The sequence below is a fragment of the Drosophila grimshawi genome, unplaced genomic scaffold (genome assembly GCF_018153295.1).
Source record: "Drosophila grimshawi isolate 15287-2541.00 unplaced genomic scaffold, ASM1815329v1 contig_848, whole genome shotgun sequence".
Classification (NCBI taxonomy): domain Eukaryota; kingdom Metazoa; phylum Arthropoda; class Insecta; order Diptera; family Drosophilidae; genus Drosophila; species Drosophila grimshawi.
The window spans coordinates 4,193,682-4,216,620 of record NW_025063692.1 but is presented as its reverse complement, the minus strand read 5'-3'; the positions used below and the strand labels follow the sequence as shown (position 1 = coordinate 4,216,620).

Sequence of the window (22,939 nt, the reverse complement as noted above, 5' to 3'; positions counted from 1 at the left end):
TCCTTTCGTTGCTTTTCAGTGTTGCTTGAAAATTAATTAAAACCCATATTAATGATTTGGCGTCGCCTGATATGATTCCAGGTTTAGAACATTTATGAACTTTGACGCATCAGTCGCGCAGGTCAGTTGCCCAAAAGCAATTGAGGCCCATGACAATAAACTGTTGCCTTAAAGAGGCATTCATTCGCTTTCAGTTAAAGGAAACTAATATCATAAATTTAACAAAGTGGGTAGATTGGGTTGGGCTTGGAAAGCAAACGGCACATTTGTGTCGGCTCAGCTTTGTGGCTTATGGCAATTAAATCGCCTTCAGTCACACACAACCTTATCGCCAACATACTCAAACTCAAAGCAACACATTCAGCTTGCCCATTCCGAACGACTCAAAGTCAAGGCATCCAATCAGCAAACAATTGCTGAAAAATATTGCCAGCTATCGCATAACAGTTGATTGATTAAAGTCCCCTACTTTCTGTTTTCCCATACGAACTTGTATAAATCAACAGCTCAATTTTTGACACAATTTCTACAATAAAAATAAATAAATAAATAACAGAATGTGGCAAATTTTTACCGAATTTGGTCAGAGTAGTTTTGTTGACAGATCAGTGCGGTCAAGAAATCAAACATTATGTTTTTTATTCCGGTCAATATTTCATTAAGCTACATACTTTAAGGGTCACCATCATTGCTCCATAAAATATCTGGCAGAAAAAAACAGCAAGTGCTCCATTTTGGATTTAGAGTATTATACATTTGGATTTGGATTTAAAGTATTATACATTAAGCAGTACTGTGAGCTTGAATTGGAATAGACCTCAAGTAAAGTTACAATCAAGGCAATCCAATTTGCTTAATTTGCTTTAATTGAAATTTAATTTTAAAAAATTAATGGAGAAATTGATCATAGAGTAAATAGAAAGGTCCTAAATATGTTAGTGATTTTATAAAAGTATGTCCAATTATTCTTCGAATGAGTTATACACAGGGATTGCAATTGATTCTTCAATTGGTTCTTCGCTAATCTGTACAGGTTCGATGAACGTTGACTGTACAATATTCTTTGGGAAGTTGTCCAATTTGTTTTCCACATCCAAAACGTGGCAGCACTGGACGAGCCCATAAGCAGGATAGTGTCGTAATTTGAAAAACATACTGTTTTTCAGCCAGTCTACCTCCTCGCACATGCTCCTGCACAAACCATCTCTGTCACTGCTGGTGAACTGGTGAAATGTGAAATGTGAAACAGGAGAAATAATCAGATTAGTCAAGATTCGTATTTACGTATGTATGTGTGTATGGCTAAACTAGACTCTTTTATCTCTATATTAACACATACATATATGCACAAATATATGGGGATAGCAAGCAAAACGGCCATAAACACTTACAAAAGGCGAATTGTGGGCAATCACAACGAACTCGTCCGTTCCATTTACTGTTGGCTCCACCGCTCGTATATGTGCCCATATGTGAGCGGGCACCGGCAGAGTGTCGCCCGAGTCCAGCTCGATGGTGAGGCGTCGCGTCTCGTTGCAGGACTGTAGCGTTGGCAGAGTAACGATCCCGGAGACACCGACGTTAACATCGTACTTGGCGGCCAGGCTGGCCATATGCATCGCATTTAACAAATGACGCCAGTTGCCAGTGCGAAGCCCTCGCAGCCACACAATGCCGAGCATCTCCTTGAAATTCAATAGATCAGAGGCGAAGGCCTCGTCCTGTATTAGTCCGGTATACTCGTAGGTTTCAGCTCCAAACAACATATTCAATTGCGTGTCCTTTCTGAATTTCTCGGCTATATCCAACGCACTACAACAGTTGTGAATATTTAAAATTAATAAATTTATTTGATTTAGAAATTTTTCAAATCTTCGCAAACTTTGTGTTTATCACTTACCTGACTTCCCGGAATAGGCTCCTGGTATAGGCTACGTAGATGTCCAGACCCAATCGATTTAACTGGCCAACCTGAGTCTGTAATTGGGATGCTTTCATTTAAATAATAGTGGACTAATAACGATAGTTTTACTCTTGCCTGTTCGATGACCTTGAGTTTGGAAGGATACGCCGTGTAGCTAACATACTTGAGCTGCTGCTGAATGATATCGTAGCACATGGCAACGCTTTTCACTGAGCCAAGATCCCCAAAGCTCTGGCCAACAACGAGACTCATGTGTTTGGCGCAATCTTTCATAGGCGAACGACTCTCATACATTTCAGATACTTGGTTTCCCAAACAATTTATATTAGGTAATCCTTGATTTGAATTAATTTCTGTATTTAAAAAATTCCACGAATCGTCGTAATTACAGGTTAATTTGATTTGGTGGTTGTTGAAGGTTTGTGATCCATGGTAGCTGAATTGGAGATAATTTATGTATATATATATATGTATATATATTGATTTATATAGTCTTCTACAGAATTAAATTGTACACACTTTTGATGTAAGTTGAAACCATTTGAACAAAATAGGTATACACTTTCACCGGCTTCTCGTTGTAAAATCGGTTTTGATTCTGTCACCAAATATTTTGAGCCAAAATTGTTCACAACTTGCGGACGAGGCGAATCTAAGTTCAACACACATCCAGCACTTACGCCCTGTAATAATATGGGGCCAAAAACCAGTCCTAGAATTAATCCTTTTAACATTTCGAACATCGCGAGTTTCAAAAGTCGACTCTATAACATTGCATTGGGCTGAGCTCGCTTTATATAGCACAAGCACAGACATCGCATCAATATTAATAATATATTGAGACATGATAATCATCTATATTTGAACATTTTGACCTAAGTTTATGCAACCATAGTGGGATCGTTGCAGACGGGCTTAGCCGACTGTGGAATTCTCTATAAATTCTAAATTTGATAACTAGAGTTCTTAGAGCCTCCGCTATTTTCGTGGTCGGTGGTGAATGTGGGCAATTACCAATTTAGCGGCAGGTTTGTAGTTATCCAATTTCCCAGTTCCCAGCTAAATTGAGCTTTCACATGTGGGATATTACGAATTATTTTTCATTTCTTTTTATCGATATTTGAATTTTGTGACTTTAACTCAAAAACTATTAAATATATAAGTGTTTTCTATTTGTAGGAGCAGAGAGACTGCGGGGAACATGCGCTCGTATTAACAACAGTTAAGCTCAATATAGGGTATTCAATGAACAGTAATTCAAAAATCCAGTTTAGTTATGCACATCAACACTGATAAGATTATTGAATCGCTGACTCTACATTATTCAGTTGAAACAAGTATAACCCACAGCTGCGCACATATTCGTTGCCTCAAGTTGAGCATATACAAAAACTTATTGATATTACTTCATTTCAAACATGTTTAGTTTATTTTTATTTTTCTAGTTGAGTTCTGCTATCAATTCATTATTAAATTACATTAAGCATTTCCAAAAACAATTAAAAATGCTGTAGTCGATTGAGCTCGACTAATAGCCTGAAGACAAATGTTACAGAATACGGGAAAATTAAGGCGGCATATATATTCATTCAGAAGCCCAAACTGAATACTCGGGGTGAATTTCTAATATTCGCAATATTCTTTAAGAATGTTGAATGTACAGAATGGTGTCCCTTAAGGGAAATGTACAAGCAAATACTGTACAAAATGTACACGTTCAAGAATGACAGAATTGTTAATTGTCGAATCAGACAATAAGAAAGCAATTTATGCGTTACATCATTATAATAATGGATATTTAATAAACAATAATTTCGTGAATTTCAACAGAGATAAGAGAATCAAATCGCTGTTTTTCGCCTGAAACAATCCAATATACGTATATATATATATGCGTATGCTTGATCAGCGTGAATATCAGTCTCAGTATTAGTTTTACAGCCGCCTTTTTTGGTTGTTTTTTTTTTCGGTAAAATACTAGCCATATACAGGCTTCTTCCACTTTTACATTTGCTTTTATCTGGGCGTGGCAAATGTCCATAAATTGTAAGCGCTGTCTTTGCAGCCCAGTGAAGCTAAAGCGAGCACCCTGTAATACATAGACTGGGGTATAATATATTACAACGCCCAGCGAAGTGTTGCCTAATTTAACTCTGACATTGAATTCACTGATATTCATACTGATGATTGTGATGATAATGATAATAATTGGAAAGGGAATAACGCGTAGACTGCCTGCTAGTCTTTAAGGTGACCGCATTTTGACTACGCCGTTCATTCTTGTCATTATCAGTCAAAGTAGAAAACCGGGGGGAGCGGAGGAGCACACTCCTCATTCCACAACACCCGCCAGCTGAGTTAGCAAAATTGAAGTCAGGTTCATTATTGATTTTGGTGCGATTCTAATAAATCGCCAGCCAGTCAGATATTTGTACGACTTAATCTGATTGCCTATTGGTTGCCTTACCTCACATGTGAAACACAGAGCGGAAGATTAGATGGCCTTTGCCTCTGATAGAGTAGATAGAATATAGCATATTCAACACATTGTGTTCTTTATATTTCAAATGCAATGGGTTTGTGATTATTGTTAAATAAATCTTTACCAATATTAATAATTCATCATTGAAATTACAATAGTAAATGGTCGAGTTACTTGAGAAACCTACATTCCTGATTCGGCTATTGATATGTGTGGGGATATTGATTTCTTCAGTCGATCATTTTCTTAATGCAAGACTACTTGCAGCCTATATTCAGGAAGTCGAGTTGAGCAGTTGAGAAGTTGAATAGTTGATCAGCTGCTGGTTGATGTCACCGTATAGCTATTAACAACAGTTTGCGCAAAATGACTCTGCAATAAATCATGAAGAGAAGAGGAAAACATTAAAGGACACAGCTCAGCAGCACAGCACACTAAAACCCAAGAAGAAAGCATCGCAAAAGGACGTACACTGAAAAAAAAACACAAACACACTTGTTTCTTCGCCGAGCTTGACAACAGTAAAAATTGAATGAAAATCTCGTGTTTTTGCCATATATTCTACAAAATCAAACACAAAGCAACGATCGAAAGGTAACAATTTGAGTCGCACGATATTTGTTTTCTGTGTAGCAGTTAGCGTCTCTGGCGATGCTTCGCCAGTTCTTCTGACTGGTTGGGCAAGCAATGTCTTATGCACAGATTTATTATGTGGCCATAAATAAATTACAGGGCCCAACGCACAGGATGCACATAATAACAGGGCAAACGGCAAACGGGCCAAGTGGCCAAAAGCAACAAACAACAAGCCGAAACCAAACCAAAACCAAACCAAACCCGACCAAAGCCAAAGCGAAAGCCAAAAAAAAAGAAAAAAATACATCAACAAATACCAAAAACAGCAAATTACCGAAGCACTGCTCGGCCAAGGGCAATATTCGAGCGTGACCCGTTAGTGAGCTGTGTTAACCCGTCGGGGACGCCTCTCTCGGCTCTGGCGATTTATATGATAAGGGTTAAAGGTTAAGGTCTGTCGACAGGCGCACACCCTAACAGCCTTACACCCCCACACCAACCAGCCCCCAAAGCCCCATGAAAATGTGGAACGATCTAATTAGTGCCGTGCCGCAGTTCAATGCAACATCCATCCCAAAATACCAGATGCTAAGCGAGCAATAATTTGCAACTCTGCAAGTATAATCTTTAAATTGAAGTTGCTCTGAAGAAATACAAATAAAAAAGTATATCACTTGTAAGTCATATATCCAATTATGTCGCTGAATTGCTAAGGCTTGTTTTCTACTTTATTGTTTGAGAACTGTTTTCTATTATGAAGAAATAAATTTCAAAGTAAAAATTAAATCCCTTACTTTCAGAATCGTTGAGTTGGAATCTCTATCAAGAATGTTGTATATCATAATCATAAAATACTAATGATTAAAAACAAATGAAATGACAAAAAAAAAAAAAAAATATATGTTTGAGTTCTGTGTATGCATAAGAAAATAAAAATTAGACGTATTCTTTTTTCGATTTTAGAAAAATATACTTTGGAATGAAGAAAAAAACCTAAGAACCTTTAATTTTAGAAATATGTATATCGTCTGAATAATAATATGAGCTGTCCTTGGGCCCAAAAGTGTCGATTTTCAAAAGTTTTGGCAGATTCTAATTCAATTCGCTGAATATTCCAATCACATTGTTCGTTTCACATTTCAGTTGTACAAAAATAAATATCCGACTGCTGGTTGTAAGTACATCTTAAATACTATATGCTTAACTCAAGCCAATAATTATATCTTTACTTCAACAAAATGTTGCGAAATACGGTATACAAAAGTTATACTTAAAGTTTACTCTTTTACTTGACAGGCTCCGATTAGAAAGCATATAATTTTAAAAATCTATACCTTTCTATACTATTCATAAATTCGAATTTCAATTAAAAAAATGTTGTTACTCGATATGATCACGTCAACTTCAGTATTCTTCTTATGCATAAAACTAGACGCTAAGCAATTAAGTGAATATCTTAAAAACATGGTATTTAGTTTACTTTCCCATTCACCCCAAAATGTTGAACTTTTTATCTTAAGTAGTATGTGTATTTAAACATAATTTATGTAGGCACGCACACACCCTAACGAATGCTTTCACTGAAAGATATATATGCATCGTATATATTGGCAAATGGTTGCATTCAGTGTGTGTTTATTATCACTTTCTATATTTTTGGGGGCTGGCCACACTTAAGTCTGGCACACATTAATAACAGGCAATGGAGCAAAGCATGACCAGACTCGTATCTTCAATCCTTGCTGTTTTCGACATTTAAATACTTCTGAACTCTCACAAAGTTATTCTGAAAATAACAAGCGAACTACAGTGAAAGACAGGTCAAGTGATTTAAATTTTGGGTTTGGTTTTCTCAATACTGAGCATATTTTTGATCTAAGTGACGACGGTGAGTGTCAGTGAGACTGCTTGACTGACTGCTTGACTGACTGATTGACTGACTGAGTTGGCTGGCAATAAATATCAAAGCATTTGTTTCGCCTTCAAAAGCACTAGAGGCAGCCTGGTTGCAACGCTTCTCTCGTGACACGCCCAATCCGCGTGTGGGGGCGGCCGTCAGACGCAGCTAGGAGGCAAAGTCAACGTCCACAGTGCCACAGTCAATGACTGTGCGGCACGTGCGTCGTAATTTGCGCATTTAACATTTAAAGCAGCTCGTGAAGCTCACAAATCGCCGACAACGCTTTCCAGGTATATGGGGGCGTATGCGCAATAAATTTAACGAGCTGCCATTAGAGATGACGACAACGACGACGACGAGGCCAAGATGTCAATGGGCTGGACTGGGCTGGGATGGGATTTGGAGGGGGCGGGGCGTAACAGCCAAGTTGGTTGCATAGAAATTTGTGCAGGCTAATGATAAATTGACTTAATTAGTTGAAGTGCCAAAGCAGCTAAACACAATTATTATGAATTGTTTCGAGCACCGCATGTGTTTCCCAAAAACAATTTCGCTGCACACATTTCACTCAACAATTGCAAATCTCATGGAAATGTTTTGTTTTACTTACGCCTCAAACTTTATTCAAGTTCCAAATGTCTGCTATATATTATATTTATATATATATATATATATATATATATGAGTCCTAATGAGTGCACGCCTCAAAGAGTTCTTTGCTCTTGCTGCCAATGACAATTCAAACGTGCAGCAAATCAACTTTGGCAATTTTCGTTTTCGTTTTTCTTTCCATTTCGATTTCGTATGCAACATGCGATGTTTTTTGGTGGTCGATAACAATAGCTGCAAACGACGAGTGTATACTACTAGGTATATACCCTGTACACAGCGTAAAACTGATTCGTGAATCATTTGTTTCTATCTAATATACGGCCAATTTCAGAAAGGAAAGGAAGAAAGGAATATGTGGAGAAACCTTTTAGGCTACGCAGAGAGTGGTTCCAAAGTCAGCTTTCTGGAATGTGAATGATTCGGTGCAGACCAAATCTGAATGTTTAACAACCCACGAATGTAGGCTATCTAGACCGCTTTCTTAAACACATTTTTTTTGCCAATATTTAAAGTGTAATTCATTTTTAATTGAACGTGAATTGAATATCGCTGTCTAATGTACAGCAAAAACGAATATTAAAGAATATAATCTTGGGTTTAACAAGAGAAAAGAAGTGAAGAGTGAATACACATTTTGGGATGGGTGATGTTTGCTCTCTGTTTGCATCGCTCCATGATACCCCATTTAATAATTTTGAATAGGTGTTAAAAAACTTGCTACGTTTTCTAACAATTTAATTTATTTATTTTGGCACTTTTGTTGCTGCTGCTTGTCGCAATCGCAGCCAGCTGTCGTGACATGGGTTTTACCTCATCCTCATCCTCATCCACATCTAGATTCACATCCTCGTTCACATGTTGACTGTGATCGAAACTCACTGATAGCCTCTGTCACTCAAGCGTGGACTGGTTGACTTTGCCGTTTGCTTCGTTTGGGGCTTTTTTCCACCGATATCGCCCACTAATCTGGACACCCGTGTGCACCCCCATAAAATATACTCAAATGCCATCTTTTTTTTAGCTCTTTCGTTTCATTCTTTTTATGGCCTTTGTTCGCAGCGAACTCTTTAAAATTGTACTCAACTCAGATGCAATTAATTGAATCCTTCGTTGCCCTTGAAGCGTGTTGCTTGAAACATGTATACTCCATGGGAATCTCTTTGTGTGCGATAAACAATGTGTCTAGATTGGTGTGCCATGTCATACAATCATTTGATATTTTTTATTCTCGCACATGGTGGAGAGAGAAAGTTTCAAATAATTTATTAAATAAAGTAATATTAGATTGAAATGTAAGCTTAGGTAAATTTGGTTTCTAGCTGAAGGCATATCAATCGATCCATTGGGTCCCATAATTAAATGCAATTCAAATTTCCCAATTTTGTTTAAACTTGGCTCGATTACGTAGCCGACCCGTCGGCCCAGTGAAAACATGGCAAGTGAAAAATGATTTTTCTGAATTAGTTGGCACACGTAGTCCTCTGCACTTTGCCCTTTGTAAAAAAACAAAAGTCAAAAACACTGCAACTAAGTACTACTAACATTTTCGATCGATTTTATTCATTTGAACTCAAATTGCAATTTTTAATATTTTTCTCCTTTACTTTTTTATACCCTGAACCCATCAAAATTGGTTAAAAGGGTATAATGGTTTTGTACATTTTACGCAGTAGACAGAAGAAAGTATAAGGTGTATATAGCATAAGATATGTGAGATATGCCAGCACCTCCAGAATGCGTACACAATTTTTTAAAGGGAAATTTGGCAATAAAGTCTGAGTATATTTAACAGCTGGGTGGCCGGTATCTCGTGGTCGAGCTCACTCGACTACAGTATTCTACTCAACGTGTTTTTTAATATTGTTTTTTTTTCTGGTTTGTCTTTTTGATTTGTGTAATTTATGTTTTTTTCCGTTTTTTTTTTTCCTTCCATTTTTTTTGAAGCTCGCATTTCACTTTCGCATTTTACCAGGCGAAATGAAAGCGCAGTTGCCAGTGGACTCAAACGTGGCACAGTTAAATTCACGTGACAAGCCAATATTAAATGTGATTCAGCTGCAGCTCAAATGCAAGTAGAGACAGTGCGAGAGGGAGGGGGAGGGAGGGAGGTAAAATCAGACAGCGATAGACAACAAAAAAGAGAAAGGAATATGAGAAACAGTGCAGATCAACTAAATAGGTTCGATATTCGTTAAACAGAAGTTGAAATTTGGGAAATTGAAACAAGATGAGATGAGATCTATCAATAAATAGATCGCTTGTGATTTATTTATATATTTGATCTATGCAGCACGATTATCAGGGAATGGTAAGGAGAGTTAAATGTATGTTATATATTTATGATTAGATCTTCCTTTTCGTTTTTCTTCAAATTCTTGTGAAGTATTCTCTTTATTATAATGTAAATCGAATGCCAATTATTCTAAGCTGAAATCAGTTACTGCTCTTCTATGAAATGTTATTGATAACTATTATAGATACGTAATAATCTATCCCTAAATGAAAATGATTCACAGATGAACAAAATATACAATCGAAATTTCAGTTTAATAATAGTCTAATGAATATCTGAAAATGATTTGATTCAAGGTTGTTCGGTCTAGAATAGACTGGCAGGCTTTAGATTCCTGGCGTTCTATTCAATTTCGATACGTCTTGTACTCGAATCAAAGGATGTTTACTTAGATGAACAACACAGTGTAAAGCTGGATGTTAATTGAGTCAAATACCGTAGATCACACTCAATCCATATTAGATAGCTGCCAATGTTGAATTGAAATATTTAGATGAACGGTTGTGTACAATGCTGTATGCTATGGCAAATGGCAAATCGATCGTTGCCTTCGGGCGTAACGGGGCTGTCATGTTTGGTTCACTTGGCATTTGCATTTTTGTTTCAGTTCCAGTTTCAGTTGCAGCATCAGTTGCAGTTTTGCGCCAATGCTCCAATTAAAATTGAATCAATTATGATTGTGACTGTGGCGCCATACGCAGCATCGAGTGGCTCGTGAAATGGATCACAAACGCCAATGATGAGCAACTGCAGCGCACAAATCAACGGGCAGAAACCACAGCAAAACAACTAAATAACAATTTTTTAATGATTGACAGAAATCAAGGCTTGTTCAATAAACATTTCATATTAACAAAATCTAAGCCAGTTATTTCAATGAGGTAATTTATGCCAAAAGAATATCCGATTGATATTATAACTGGTTCATGCTGTACATGAGCTCTTTTGAAATGTCAAATACATAATTATTTGCAATATATTAACTCAAATAGATACATTAAACAGCTAATCGTAATATATCAAAGTCAAAGCTTCTTTAAAAACAAGTTGGAATGCGTTTGGCGCAGTTATTATATAACAACTGGATTGCTATATCTTTAGTGATTGTGTCATTTGGTGTAGAATATGAATTTGTATCGCCAAATAGTGGCAGTTATCGACTAAATGAATTTAACTTTAACTGTCTATGATAATTTGAGACAATTGGCTCCTACTGTCTCTGAAAACGGCTTGTTCCCATAGACAGACATGGCAAAATGGAGTCGGTAATTGATGCTGATCAAGAATATATATTTACTCAATAAGACACAAATTTGTTATACATTTTTCGGATTTTTAATGAGCTCAGTATATAATATACAAATTCACTTCAAATATGTATTTTTCGTAGCAACAATCGTTTGGTTTTTTAAACTTACAAATACCTTTAAGATGTGAACATACAATCTTAGATAACAAATTCTTTACGCTATTGCTAGAATGTGTAACTCTTTGGCTGTGTTCACAACTGAGATCATGTAAGTACAGAAACTGGAAACTACGTGAAGTAATAAGCTAGCTTTGAAGCTGAGTGGCACAATTTGTGTCCAATCCCATTTAAAAAATGCATTCAGGCGGTGAAGCGAATATCTGATGTTTCAAGTTAGTGGGTACTACGAAGAGTATTAGGGGAGGGGGGGATTGGTAGAGGCGACGACTCAAACAAGTTTTAAAGCAAACAACTTTACTGATGCCGTAACTGGAACCGTAACCGGAACCGTTACGGTTGCTGCCATTGCTCGGCAAGTTCAATATATATGGCAGTTGCCGTTGACTTTTGATCGCTTTACCAGCACACACACACACACACACACACTCATACACACACATACAATATGGTCAGGGGCTACTATGTTGCCACTGGGGCGAACGTGGCTTATGCGCAATATTTGTATTACTGTTTCATATGGGCCGCTAGAGCTGAAGTTGAAGTAGAAGCTGAAGGAGCAACTGTTGTCCACACCACGTTTCCTAGTTGCGGACCATGGCCATGCATACACTGACAAAAAATAACAAGAACTGGCAATACTTTATTATTAATTTATGTATTTATTTGCCGTAGACTCATTAACTAAAAATAATTGGCTTAAAATCAAATTAAAATGAAATGTAAGAAATCAAATATCATGTTAATCAGACTGTCAATGTCAACTGTCAATGAGTCAAATGTTTGAAATGAGATAAAAGTATTTAGAATCATGATCTTATATGCTGAAGTTTTATTCGACATATTCATTGTTTTGTCCTTGAAAAAAAGGAAATTGTAAGGAAAATGAGAATAAAGAATTTTTTAATCAAATTGTAGATGTATGCTCAAAAACTCGGATAACGAACTGTACCTGAAAGTCGAACATTACTTGGGCTGAATGGATACTCGCCATATTTTTTTTTCGTTCTGTGCATATGTGTGGCAGGGGAGCAGTTGGACTGGGGCGGTGGTTAAGAAAGAATAACGGCATCAGTTATGGCAAACGAATGCGACGACGCCGTTCGCCCTTAACTCAAATGTACAACATCAATAAATAAAAAACCCAGGCGAAAGGATATAAAAAAAGGGATAATAAACAGAGTCCCCTAAGAAATCTATAACTGAGTGCGGCCACATCAACACACACACACACACACACATACACACATTGCAACATTTGCTGCTGCTGCTCGAAATTGCTAGCGACAACAGGCAACATCGATAAGGATATGTTTGTGGTTCATTCTGCTCCTGCTCCTGCTCCTGCTGATTCCACTGTCGAGTGGTGAAACACACGTTCAAATTTAAACGATGTCTCTATGTATGTATGTAGATCTGTGTGTGTGTGAGTGTGTGTGAGTGTGCATATACGTGGCCCACACACATAAATTTTCATATGGCAGCAACTCATGCAATATGCAGTATAGCCCCCGATGAAAAGGCGATAAAAGACACATCTGCCCCGCGTCACCCGTCACCCGTCACCCGTCGCCCATCACCCGGCCTAATGCTTCGCTCTTTGTCCGTGCGATGATAGCATTCAAATAAATAAAGCAAAAGCTGGCGCCTATCTCGCTAATGTATCCCGGCCAGGCCAACACGTTATGACTGACATTGAGTGCCGCAGGAGCATCGTCGTAAACTTAATTATCTTCACACTGTTCAATGCAGCAGTCTCAAATATGTTCACCTATACACGCACACACACACATACACACACACATACACACACACATACACACACACATACACACAGACAGACACATACTCAAACTCAGATAGACTGATATGCCTTGTGGCATTGACATAAATGTATATTTCAGGTACAGGTATATAATAAATATTGCAAAGTAAATATATAAGTATATATATATATATATATATATATATATATATATATATACATTGTAAAATACCACAATCGATAGAAGATGTAGTCGAGTCATTATTAATGAGAGCAAAATTTATATTATTATGTGTACTTATTGTTGGTATACAAACGCAGCATATGCCAATTATCTAGTGTCTTAACTCAAAATCTCTGGTAATCCCTTAAGAGGTTATACTTTCGAAATCCAAATTCTGTGGCACTTGCAGCTACCCAACCAACCCACACGGCCCCCTCAATCCTCAATCCGCACTGGCAACTCATTTGCCACAACCCAACACAAAATAATAAAAATCGAATAAGAAAGCGAACAAGAGCTCGACTCACGGATACCACGTAAGCAAGTCTATTCTATGCGATGAAGTGTAAAGATAAAATTACAAGATTTTAAAAGAAAATCAGAAATTATATTCTGAAATCATAAAAAACATATTTTGATTAATGTTTTGTTTGCGTGGTCAGAGCTTTCGTTAGTCAAAAGATTGATTTGAAATCCGAAATCTGTATTTTTAAGCATAGAGTTTTGATGGAACTATTTAAGAATAAATGCTTGGTTCTTGAATTTTTTGTAGACTGCGTAGAGCATCGTGAGTGATGATGCAGAGTCGATTATCAGACTTAACTACAAAATCTTTGATTCAAAAGGTGTGGTTACATATCTTTCCCACATTAAGCTCAATTTTTCGATAGTGGTTATTTGCAAATTGTAATCCTTATCTTTTAGAAATCAGAGCATTTTTCGTAAAGTTTTCAAAAATTCTAAAAGACAATAATATTTTCAAGTCATTTGCAGAGATCAATAAAGCTTTACGATAAGATTTGGAAGTCACTATTTTGATTGTACAACAAATCTAAAATAAAAAACTTGCATAAAAAAAAATGTAATAAAATGTTTTTTTCTTTATGATCAGCTTATGGTAATCGAGAAGTTTGTCGACAGAAAACATACAGACTGACAAAAAGATAGACAGACTGTCAGACTGACATGGATGGACCGAGTCGCCCGTTGATGCTACTTTTTTGTTTGAGGGTCACCGATGTTTCCTTCTGCCTGCACAATTTCATGATACTCGTTTTAGCCAAGTTAAAAAAAAAATTACTGAAAATTGAGTACTGAGTATTGGCAGCATGAACGCTGCGCAATTGACGTTGACGTCGGCGTCGACGTCAACGCCGGCAATTGTAAAGCAGTTGAACGTGTGCCAAATTAAAACACCGCAAAATGTCAAGTGTTGGTTGCCGCGTTGGTTGTTGTTGGAGACACAGCTCTGTGTGTTTCGAGCGGGTTGCAAGTTTGAGTTTGGGTGGGCAAATGGGGGAAAGGAGGGTTTATTAAGCAATGCAAGAATATTTGACGCATTTATTTTAATGAACACTAAATGATGTGGCAAGCCGCCGATGCATTGCTATCATCCACATCTGCACCACCCCATCCCACCTATCACCTTCACACAAACCAACACCCCATCCTCCACCCCCCTCCCCCCACACCACCTTTCAGCAACAGCCCCTTGCGCTGATGCCGCACATTTACGACTTAATGATGCCAATCGAGTGCTATGCACAAAAGTATGCAACACATTTTTGCAACATGCTTTCACGCCACAATTTCCACCACCCGCCCAACCTCAATCACAATTCACTGTGGGAGTTGCTGCTCTTGAAGGGTGGTGTGGCGTGGTGTCTGATGGCGGTGGGGGTTGGGGGTTGGGGGTTGGGTGTACCAATGGTTTTTGTTGCTGCTAAATTTCATGACATTGCTGTAAATTTATGGGCCACACACAAAAATCTTTTGTGCATTCGCTTTGTCGAACAACCACACCCAGCCACACACACACATGCTGGCAATCGTTTGTACAACATCATGTGGCGCATCCGTTTGCTGCAGAGTGCTGTGTGCTCTTTTGGGGTAGTGGGGCGGTGGGGTTGTGTGTGGGGAAATTGAAACAAATGTTTTAGAGATATTTATTTGCATATTTGCATAATTTTTCGGTTGCATTTTTTATGCCATTCCTATTATTCATAGAGCAACGAGCATCATACTCTTCAACCCTTTGCCTGGCGCTCTCCACTCCCTGCCATCAAACCACTCAAGCGCTCCGTAATAACGCACATACGCAGTGTGGGCTCAAATCCAACAACATTTTATGGTGACATTTTGCTGCATCAGTTCCATCCGATCTATTAAATAATATCATATCTCTTGGGCTTATTCTAAGCGAATGTGGATGCGGATGCACCCTTCGACAAAGAATTGTTCAACGATATGCAGCATCAGCCAGACACAAATGCAGTTTTTCAATTGAATGGTGCTGCATCGCACTATTTAAGTTGCAATTTCAAGCTGATTTCTTAAAATATGTTCCCCAAATGAATTTCGCACCTTAAACTCACATTTTTCGTTTGAAATTCACACACAATGTGTTTTGGCAATGTTGAATGCAAATTTTCTTTTATTTCCAAGCGTATTCAATATAGCTAAAATAAAATCACGTATCTGAATGAGCCAGAATATTGAAGGAAACACTTGGAAAAAGAGTGTACCTATCAATATTCGGCTGCCTCTATTTGCATATATTTTTTGATGACACTTATGATCTGTACCTAATAATAATGGAGCTTCAGTTGATTGACTTTTCGGTAAATTTTCTCCAAAACTTCGCTATTTACTTGAAGCCTTACTTTGTATCCATTTGAAGACATGAATAAAGAAAAGCATAAACTTATATGAATATATATTCTGTTGCTAAATTCAAACTCAATACACTTGAAGAAAGGGCGAATCTTAAACTGCTTAACTGCATAATGTTGTAGAGTATTACTAATAATACTTTTTTCTTTTGGTTTTCTGATCGTGAAACCATTCCCACTACTGATTGGTGCAACTTATACCTCAGATATAGTCAGCCATCTGCAATTAAGAGTACTATTCAATTTCTACCGTGTTCTCCTCAAAGTCGTTGTACATACTATGCAATTTTGATTCGTATCTTTAATGATATGGTTAAGACTATTAACATTAAGGGGAAACTGTCTTTTAGGTTCATGCTATCTGAAAATTACTAATACTTTTTATTATTATCTAGTATCATTTGCATATTGCAGGATATTTTTTGTTTGACTCATTTGCGTCGATAGACATTTAAATGGGTCAAAAGTGATATTTTTATCAATTGCTAAATACACACACATACTCACACACACATATATATACACATGGGTATACGTATGTGGTGGTCACACACATTTCCGAAAATGGACACCGAACAGAGGCACTTTAGTCAATTAGCAGGCCAAATGTTTTGTTTTTATTGCGTTCTGCTTTCTCTTCAATTATTTGCTTTTATTGTTGTTGTTGTTGTTGTTGTTGTGAAAATGAAATGTGAAAAGCCTGATGCGTTTTCAGCTTTATGCATTTATTTATGATTTTAAGCATGGCCACAAATTTATTTTTATGTTTTATATGCACATTTGCAAATTTTGGTGTTCTTAAACCATTTCCGGCATTTGATATTATTTTTGTGATACACTTTCGAAGGGTATGTATATTTCTGATGTCATTTTATACACTCTACACACAAACGTGCTCAGAAAGTCGTTAAGCTGCTGATTAGTTAACTATTTGGAATACAATATTATAAGGTTGATCATTTAGTTGTTGTTTAAAAGAGTGTTTTATAATTTATTTGTATATTTTTGTGTATATGTTCATTATTAATTTAATTTAATTTAATGACAATATTATTTTTGTTACTTACAGTCTAAAACTTTAGCTAACTAGTAATTTGGGTAGTTAAATTTATAGTAAAATTTAATTGTCAACAATTATACTGCACAGTCGGTAAGGGTATTTAATCTTCTGCATCTCATTTACTTCTGCTTGCCTATTTTATTTGGTTTTAATTTCAATTTGAGAGCATAAGCAACAAAAAAATGAAATAAAATATTGAAAATCATGTGATAACATTCATTCGAAATTGTGTCACAAAAAACAATAGACAAATTTTCCATCCACTATTACTTTTATTGTCATTATTTTTGCTTTCATTGTCATTGTTATTGTTATTTAGTTTGTAGTCGAACATGCACATTTGATTACAATTTCAGGCATTGTTGTGGTTTGGCATTGTACAGAATAAGTTGTGAATTATAGAAGAAGATTATTGCCCGGAATGCCACATTTATAGTGCATGTTTAAGTTGAGCAAAGCTTTGATGTAATCGCTGCTATATTCTTGCATTAAATTAAATCGATGCTGTTCTGGTTAATTTATGTATTTATTAGCATGGTTCACTTAACACACACGGAGTTGAGAGAGTCTGGCATGGTATGGGTGTACAGGAGTTACAGGAGTTAGAGAGAGGTTAAAGACAATTTAAGTCGTGTGCTGTTATTTGTGATGTCACCTGCCCCGAAGGGCAACAATATTACCAATATTATTGCAGCATACCGCACTTGGCCAAGTTTGTTAGCTGATGCCCCGAAGGATGCAAAATGCAGAATGCGGAATGCGGAATGCAGAATGTAGATTGCGGGAGACAAAATGCAAATCCTTTAAGAACTGCATTCATCTGTAACATATCGGTATGCATATTATTGCCACCATCATCGATTATTTGAATCAAGCATTCTCTGCATATTAATTAATAGTTGAGCATTAATCGCCTTATGCAGCGGATAACATACACCTCAAGCAGACAGCTCCTGAGTTGTGATATACTTATTTCAACATACATAGTAAGGTTGAAGTTTAAGTCGCATTCAGGATTAATTCTTCACTTGTGCGAGACATATGAGCAAACATCAATTGGTTTTTAATTGCACAGAGATATTATAGACGAAATCAAGATAAACTCAATCTTGAAATTTTAGAGGAGTGACTCTGCCGAAGACAGAGTATACAAATTTATACTTATTGCAGACATTTTCTGTAAATTTAACAAGATTTTGCATGCTCGTTATCTGAAGTGTAAATGTTGTTGATTTAATTTAAATCAAACAATGAATTTATTATGTTAATAAGCCTTTGCATTATCCTTTAATTAAATTTGTGAAAATACAAACACCAAGTCAGATGGAAAATACCACAAACAAATTGGTTTGGGTTGGGCTTCAACCGTTTATTTCGAAATATGCATCAATATTAATATTCATATGCACAAATGTCCTGTCAGTTTTGTTTGGTTAGATTGTTTGCGAGTTTTATTTTTGGTCACGTTAGTTAATGAGCAATGCACTTTAATCAGTTATTCATTGCACGATTTGAATTTCTCACTACGAATATGTTGCAGTTCATGTACAAGAGTTCTTCAATCGAATGAATGTTCTTCATATTTCAGAAGCATTTCAGCATTTCTTTCTTTAAACTCAGCTTGAATCTCATGCAATTTGAATTAATCCATTTATTCCATATTGTTGTTAGTTGTCCTCAATTTAGTAGATAGGTTTTCACAACCGGAATTGTAAAGCTAACTTCCCTGATTAATTCGGAATGAATCAATTTCGCCACTTGTTAGTTTATGTCAGAGACCCGGAAAACATATACAATATGATCACGTGGCTTGCCATGATGAAAACAATTATTCAAAAAGAGCATTCGCCCATAAGAAGAAATTAATTTACATTTACCACAATTAGGTTGTAAAAATGTATTAAACACCAGGCTTGGCAACTGTCAAGATCAGTTTGTAGCCTTTGAACGTGAAAAGAAGAGGGCTAAGTTCAAGAATGAAAAGACCAGTTTGCATTTTGCTTGCAAAGCAAATGAATTCCAATAAGTTAGTTGTTGTAGATCTATACATCGAGTGGAAGTCCAAATAAATTTAAATTTGATTTCCCTATGCATGTCAGTGCTTGCAGCCAATGGATGTTTTTGCAGTTATCTCAATTGCTCAAATGGCATCTGAACAAATCAATTAACTTCCTTTATAAAAAAAAAAATTGTCTCCTGTGAGTAATTTTAAAATATGTATGATTAAATTCTATCATTCATAAGCTCAGCCAATTACTTGCTTCTGAAATTAAAATCATCGTCTCAATAAATCTCTTTTCTTCTTCCTCGCTTCCTCTCTCTCTTTCTCTCTCTCTCTCTCTCTCTCTCTCTCTGTCTCTTTTGCTACCTCCATACAACTCGTTGCCTTTTAAATAATAAAGTTTAGAACTTATTGATCAACTGCATGTATTCGACTAGTCCATAAACCAAATGCTCTATTACCATATTTGCTAGCTGGTTTTACTTGTTGGTCAATTTGAAAGTGCTTTCGATTTTTACCTCTAGCATATTTCTGCTACTGCATATATATGAGCAGTAATAGCAACCAGCAACCAGCAACCAGCAAATTATATGAATATTGAACACCTTTTGACTTTTGTGCATAGATGTGTTCGATAGGCGTTTTGTGTTATTGTTGTTGTTGTAGTTGTTGTTGCCATGTTCATATTTTGTAGCTCTTAAGGAAACGGCCAGCGACTGAAATTAGGAGTGGTAGTGGAAGGGGGAAGGGGGAAGGGGGAGATGTGTGTGTATTATTGTCAGGTAGTTTTTGGGGTGTACTTCCACATCATGGCACATTACCATTCATGAAATGCAATTTCATAGCACGAGAACACTCACACACACCCACACACACACACACACACACACACATGCGTAGATACAAAGTGCTGCCACACGCACACAGCCACACAAACAGACGCAGGCAAACTGGCAGAAAGAGCGAGAGTGAGAGAGAGAAAGCAATCATAAAGTGCTTCTTTTTGCTTCAATGACTTTTAGGCCCAACACATTAATGTGCGTTTTGCATATATATATATATATATATATATATATATATATATGTATGTGTGTGTGTGTCTATTAGAAGCTCATCTTGCTGATTGCTGTATGCGTGCATTTGTGTGTGTGTGCGTGAGGATGCCTAGCCATCTATTGCTATTGCAATAAGCAAAGGCGCCTCTTAACGAATATTAAAATACAGAAAAATCAATAGGGTATGCTTTAGTTTGCTCACAATTCTCAAGTACAGTGATGGATAGCTAATAACAAATAGTTCGAACTTTGCTATATATGTAATATTATTAGTATTATTAATATTGTGCATTAATAAACATCATTTTGTTTGGGAATGCGTACCGAGTGGTCCCTAATAGGACCAGAATCATATTGTGATAGCTAAGCAACCAAGAATTACAATCTGTGGCAATCGAACCAGGCGGAGCCAGCTGGTCAGATTTCAGAGAAACCAAATATCTCTTGAATCAAAAATGATTCAGGCAAGCAATGTTCATGGGCAAGTATAGACTTACAATACTCAACCGGTCTCTTGAAAGGACATGCTAGACTAAAAAGTTACCTTAGTACACTAGGTAAAGTCGGAAGAGCACCCTGTAAGCTAAGATATTCTAGACTAAGAAGTCACTAACGATCATATTTTTTAAATAGTTATAATTATGATGAAATATTTGTGCAAAAAATAATTTTGATTTTCCTTAATGCCAATTCTTTTCATAAAATACTCACAAAATAAAACATAAGCTTTCAATTGAATACAAGGCTCAAGAAGAGAACAATCACTTCAAGTTAAAGCTGATGGTTGTGCGGGTATCCGTGATATGCTTTACCGCTACACCACTCACAAATTCACTATACCACACACACACACACACACACACACACACACACACACACAGACACACACACACTTAAAGATATTTTCAAGTTTTGGTTCGTTTCGTTTCAATTTCAGCTCTAATTTTATATGCATGCGTATTAGAGAAGCGAAACAGCGGCAAAAGTTTTGTTGCTAAAACTGGAATAGCACAATACCCCTGTTAGCTCAACCCAACCCCAAAAACCTGCCCCTCCTCCTCCCCAAAGTTCACACACACTGCACACTGTGGGAGGGTGGGGCGGGCAGCAGGGTCTGTTAATTAGCGTGGCCAACTTTGCCTGATAATGAAAATCGAGTCGTTGGCTCGTTTCGTTCATTTCGTTCTCGTTCTCATTCTGGTTCTCATTCTGGTTCTCATTCTCATTCTCGTTTTCGTTTTCGTCGTTTGCCAAAGTTGCGAAAAACTTTTCATCAAAGGTTACAACTTGTGCTACGGGGTCCTTTGTTTTGACAACGACAGCGATACGGGTGTGGGGCTGGGGTGAGGTATGTGGTGTGGGTTATTGATTTACTTGAAACTCTGTCAATGGCACCTGATTATTTGACTAGGTGGAATTTGGCCCCCAGCAGCAGCAACAGCAGCAGCAGCAGCAGCATTTAATGTCCTCAACTAGGTCGTTGGACTTATTTATTTTGCTCATTTTCTAATTATTTGTAACTCTTGTCTTTGTTGTTGAGAGTGTGTTCAAGTTCTCGCATATGTGACAATATGACCTCATAACTCATTTTTCTGTATTGTGCAACTAATGGGAAACCAAATATGTTTTTTCATGCGAATGATTGCCCAATGCTCATTTGCTAAGCAACTCTGTTGGATTTTATATAGATCTAATAGCACCGCTATGAATATTCGAAATATAATTTGTACTTTCTTGGAACCTTGTTAGTTCTTTGCTTTCAACTATCAAAATGATCATAATCTATATCGCAAAGGTGTCAAAAATATCTTAGCAATAGAAGAGTTAATATCAAAAATGGCAATAAATAAATGGCTCATATTTATTTCACATATCATTAAGAATTTTAATATTGTTCTTGTTCTCGATTCTGTCTCAACACATATGTTTAGGTGTTGGATAATCGATTTATCTCTCTCTCTCTCTCTCCCTCTCTCTCTGTACCTGCTTCTCTTTGGCTGACATTCGCATTTATATTGGGATCGCCAGTGTTGATTGCGTTAAGTTTAATTATGGTCCATTTGCTTAGTATCTTTTACAAAAGCATCTGACATTCGTTTCTCAACCTCCATCTATCTTTCTCTCTCTATCTCATTGGCTTTGGCCGCTATATTGCGGTTATACTCTTTCTGGCGCCCAGTTTGATGGACAATCGACCTCTTTGGTCTTCCTGCTGCCTTTGGTAAACATCCGCATGCCGTTGATTTCCGTTTCGCAACTGCCGTCTGCTTTGTCCAAGTCTTTTACTAGGGCCATAAGTTGATGTCTATTGTGCGAGTATGTGTGTCTATGTATGCGTGTGTGTGTGTATCTGTGTGTGCTCGCTTGCTAGGTGGGGTCGCAAGTGCAGCAAGTGGAGCGTATAAGTAAATGGCGCGCCCCAAAATAAATACAAGACAGCAAGCGAAGTCGCCAAGCAGCAAGGATAAGCTGGGTACACTCAAAAAAAAGTGCTCTCTATAAATGTATATATTTGTTTTTTCCCTAAGCAAGTTGTGTGTTTCTTAAGATATAAATTGTACATGCAAGAAACACATTTGCATAAAAATCATATGTGTCAAAAGTAAATGTGTAAATTAATTCGAGACTTTATTTATATATGAGAGAAAATGCATGAAAATTGTTAGAAATAGACTGTCTTTCAGATAAACAATTGCAATTTGCTACTTTTATTTTTCCAAGTGTAGACCGAGACCCAGAGTCGAGCAGTCAAGCAGTCAGTCAGTCAGCCACCATGGCAGCCACCAGGTTAGTCACTGCCAACTGGCAGGTGCTCTTGCTGTATATATTATATATATTTATATATATAGACATATATATATAGACATATATATAAATATATATATGTGTGAGTGTGTGTGGCAGGTAAAATGAATAATAACAAGCAAGCGAGTCGAGTCGAGTCGAGTC

At 36.9% G+C, this 22,939-nt stretch overlaps 1 protein-coding gene across 1 annotated transcript; it reads right to left on the bottom strand.

Moving 5' to 3' along the window:
* Positions 1-589: 589 nt before the first annotated feature.
* LOC6569176 lies at positions 590-2,706 on the bottom strand. Its single transcript, XM_032741355.2, has 5 exons — positions 2,444-2,706; positions 2,039-2,360; positions 1,901-1,977; positions 1,392-1,812; positions 590-1,223 (listed from the first exon to the last, which is right to left on the bottom strand). The coding sequence occupies exons 1-5, from the start codon at positions 2,665-2,667 to the stop codon at positions 963-965; spliced, it is 1,305 nt and encodes a 434-aa protein (XP_032597246.1). The 5' UTR covers positions 2,668-2,706; the 3' UTR covers positions 590-962.
* Positions 2,707-22,939: the final 20,233 nt, after the last annotated feature.

Bases quoted from the DNA above. Each gene is read 5' to 3' on its own strand.
- LOC6569176 (XM_032741355.2), bottom strand. From the start codon at position 2,667: ATGTTCGAAATGTTAAAAGGATTAATTCTAGGACTGGTTTTTGGCCCC. The intron at 2,361-2,443 runs GTGTGTACAATT...TCTCCAATTCAG, and splicing joins GGTTTCAACTTACATCAAAA to CTACCATGGATCACAAACCT. The intron at 1,978-2,038 runs GCAAGAGTAAAA...TCCCAATTACAG, and splicing joins AACTCAAGGTCATCGAACAG to ACTCAGGTTGGCCAGTTAAA.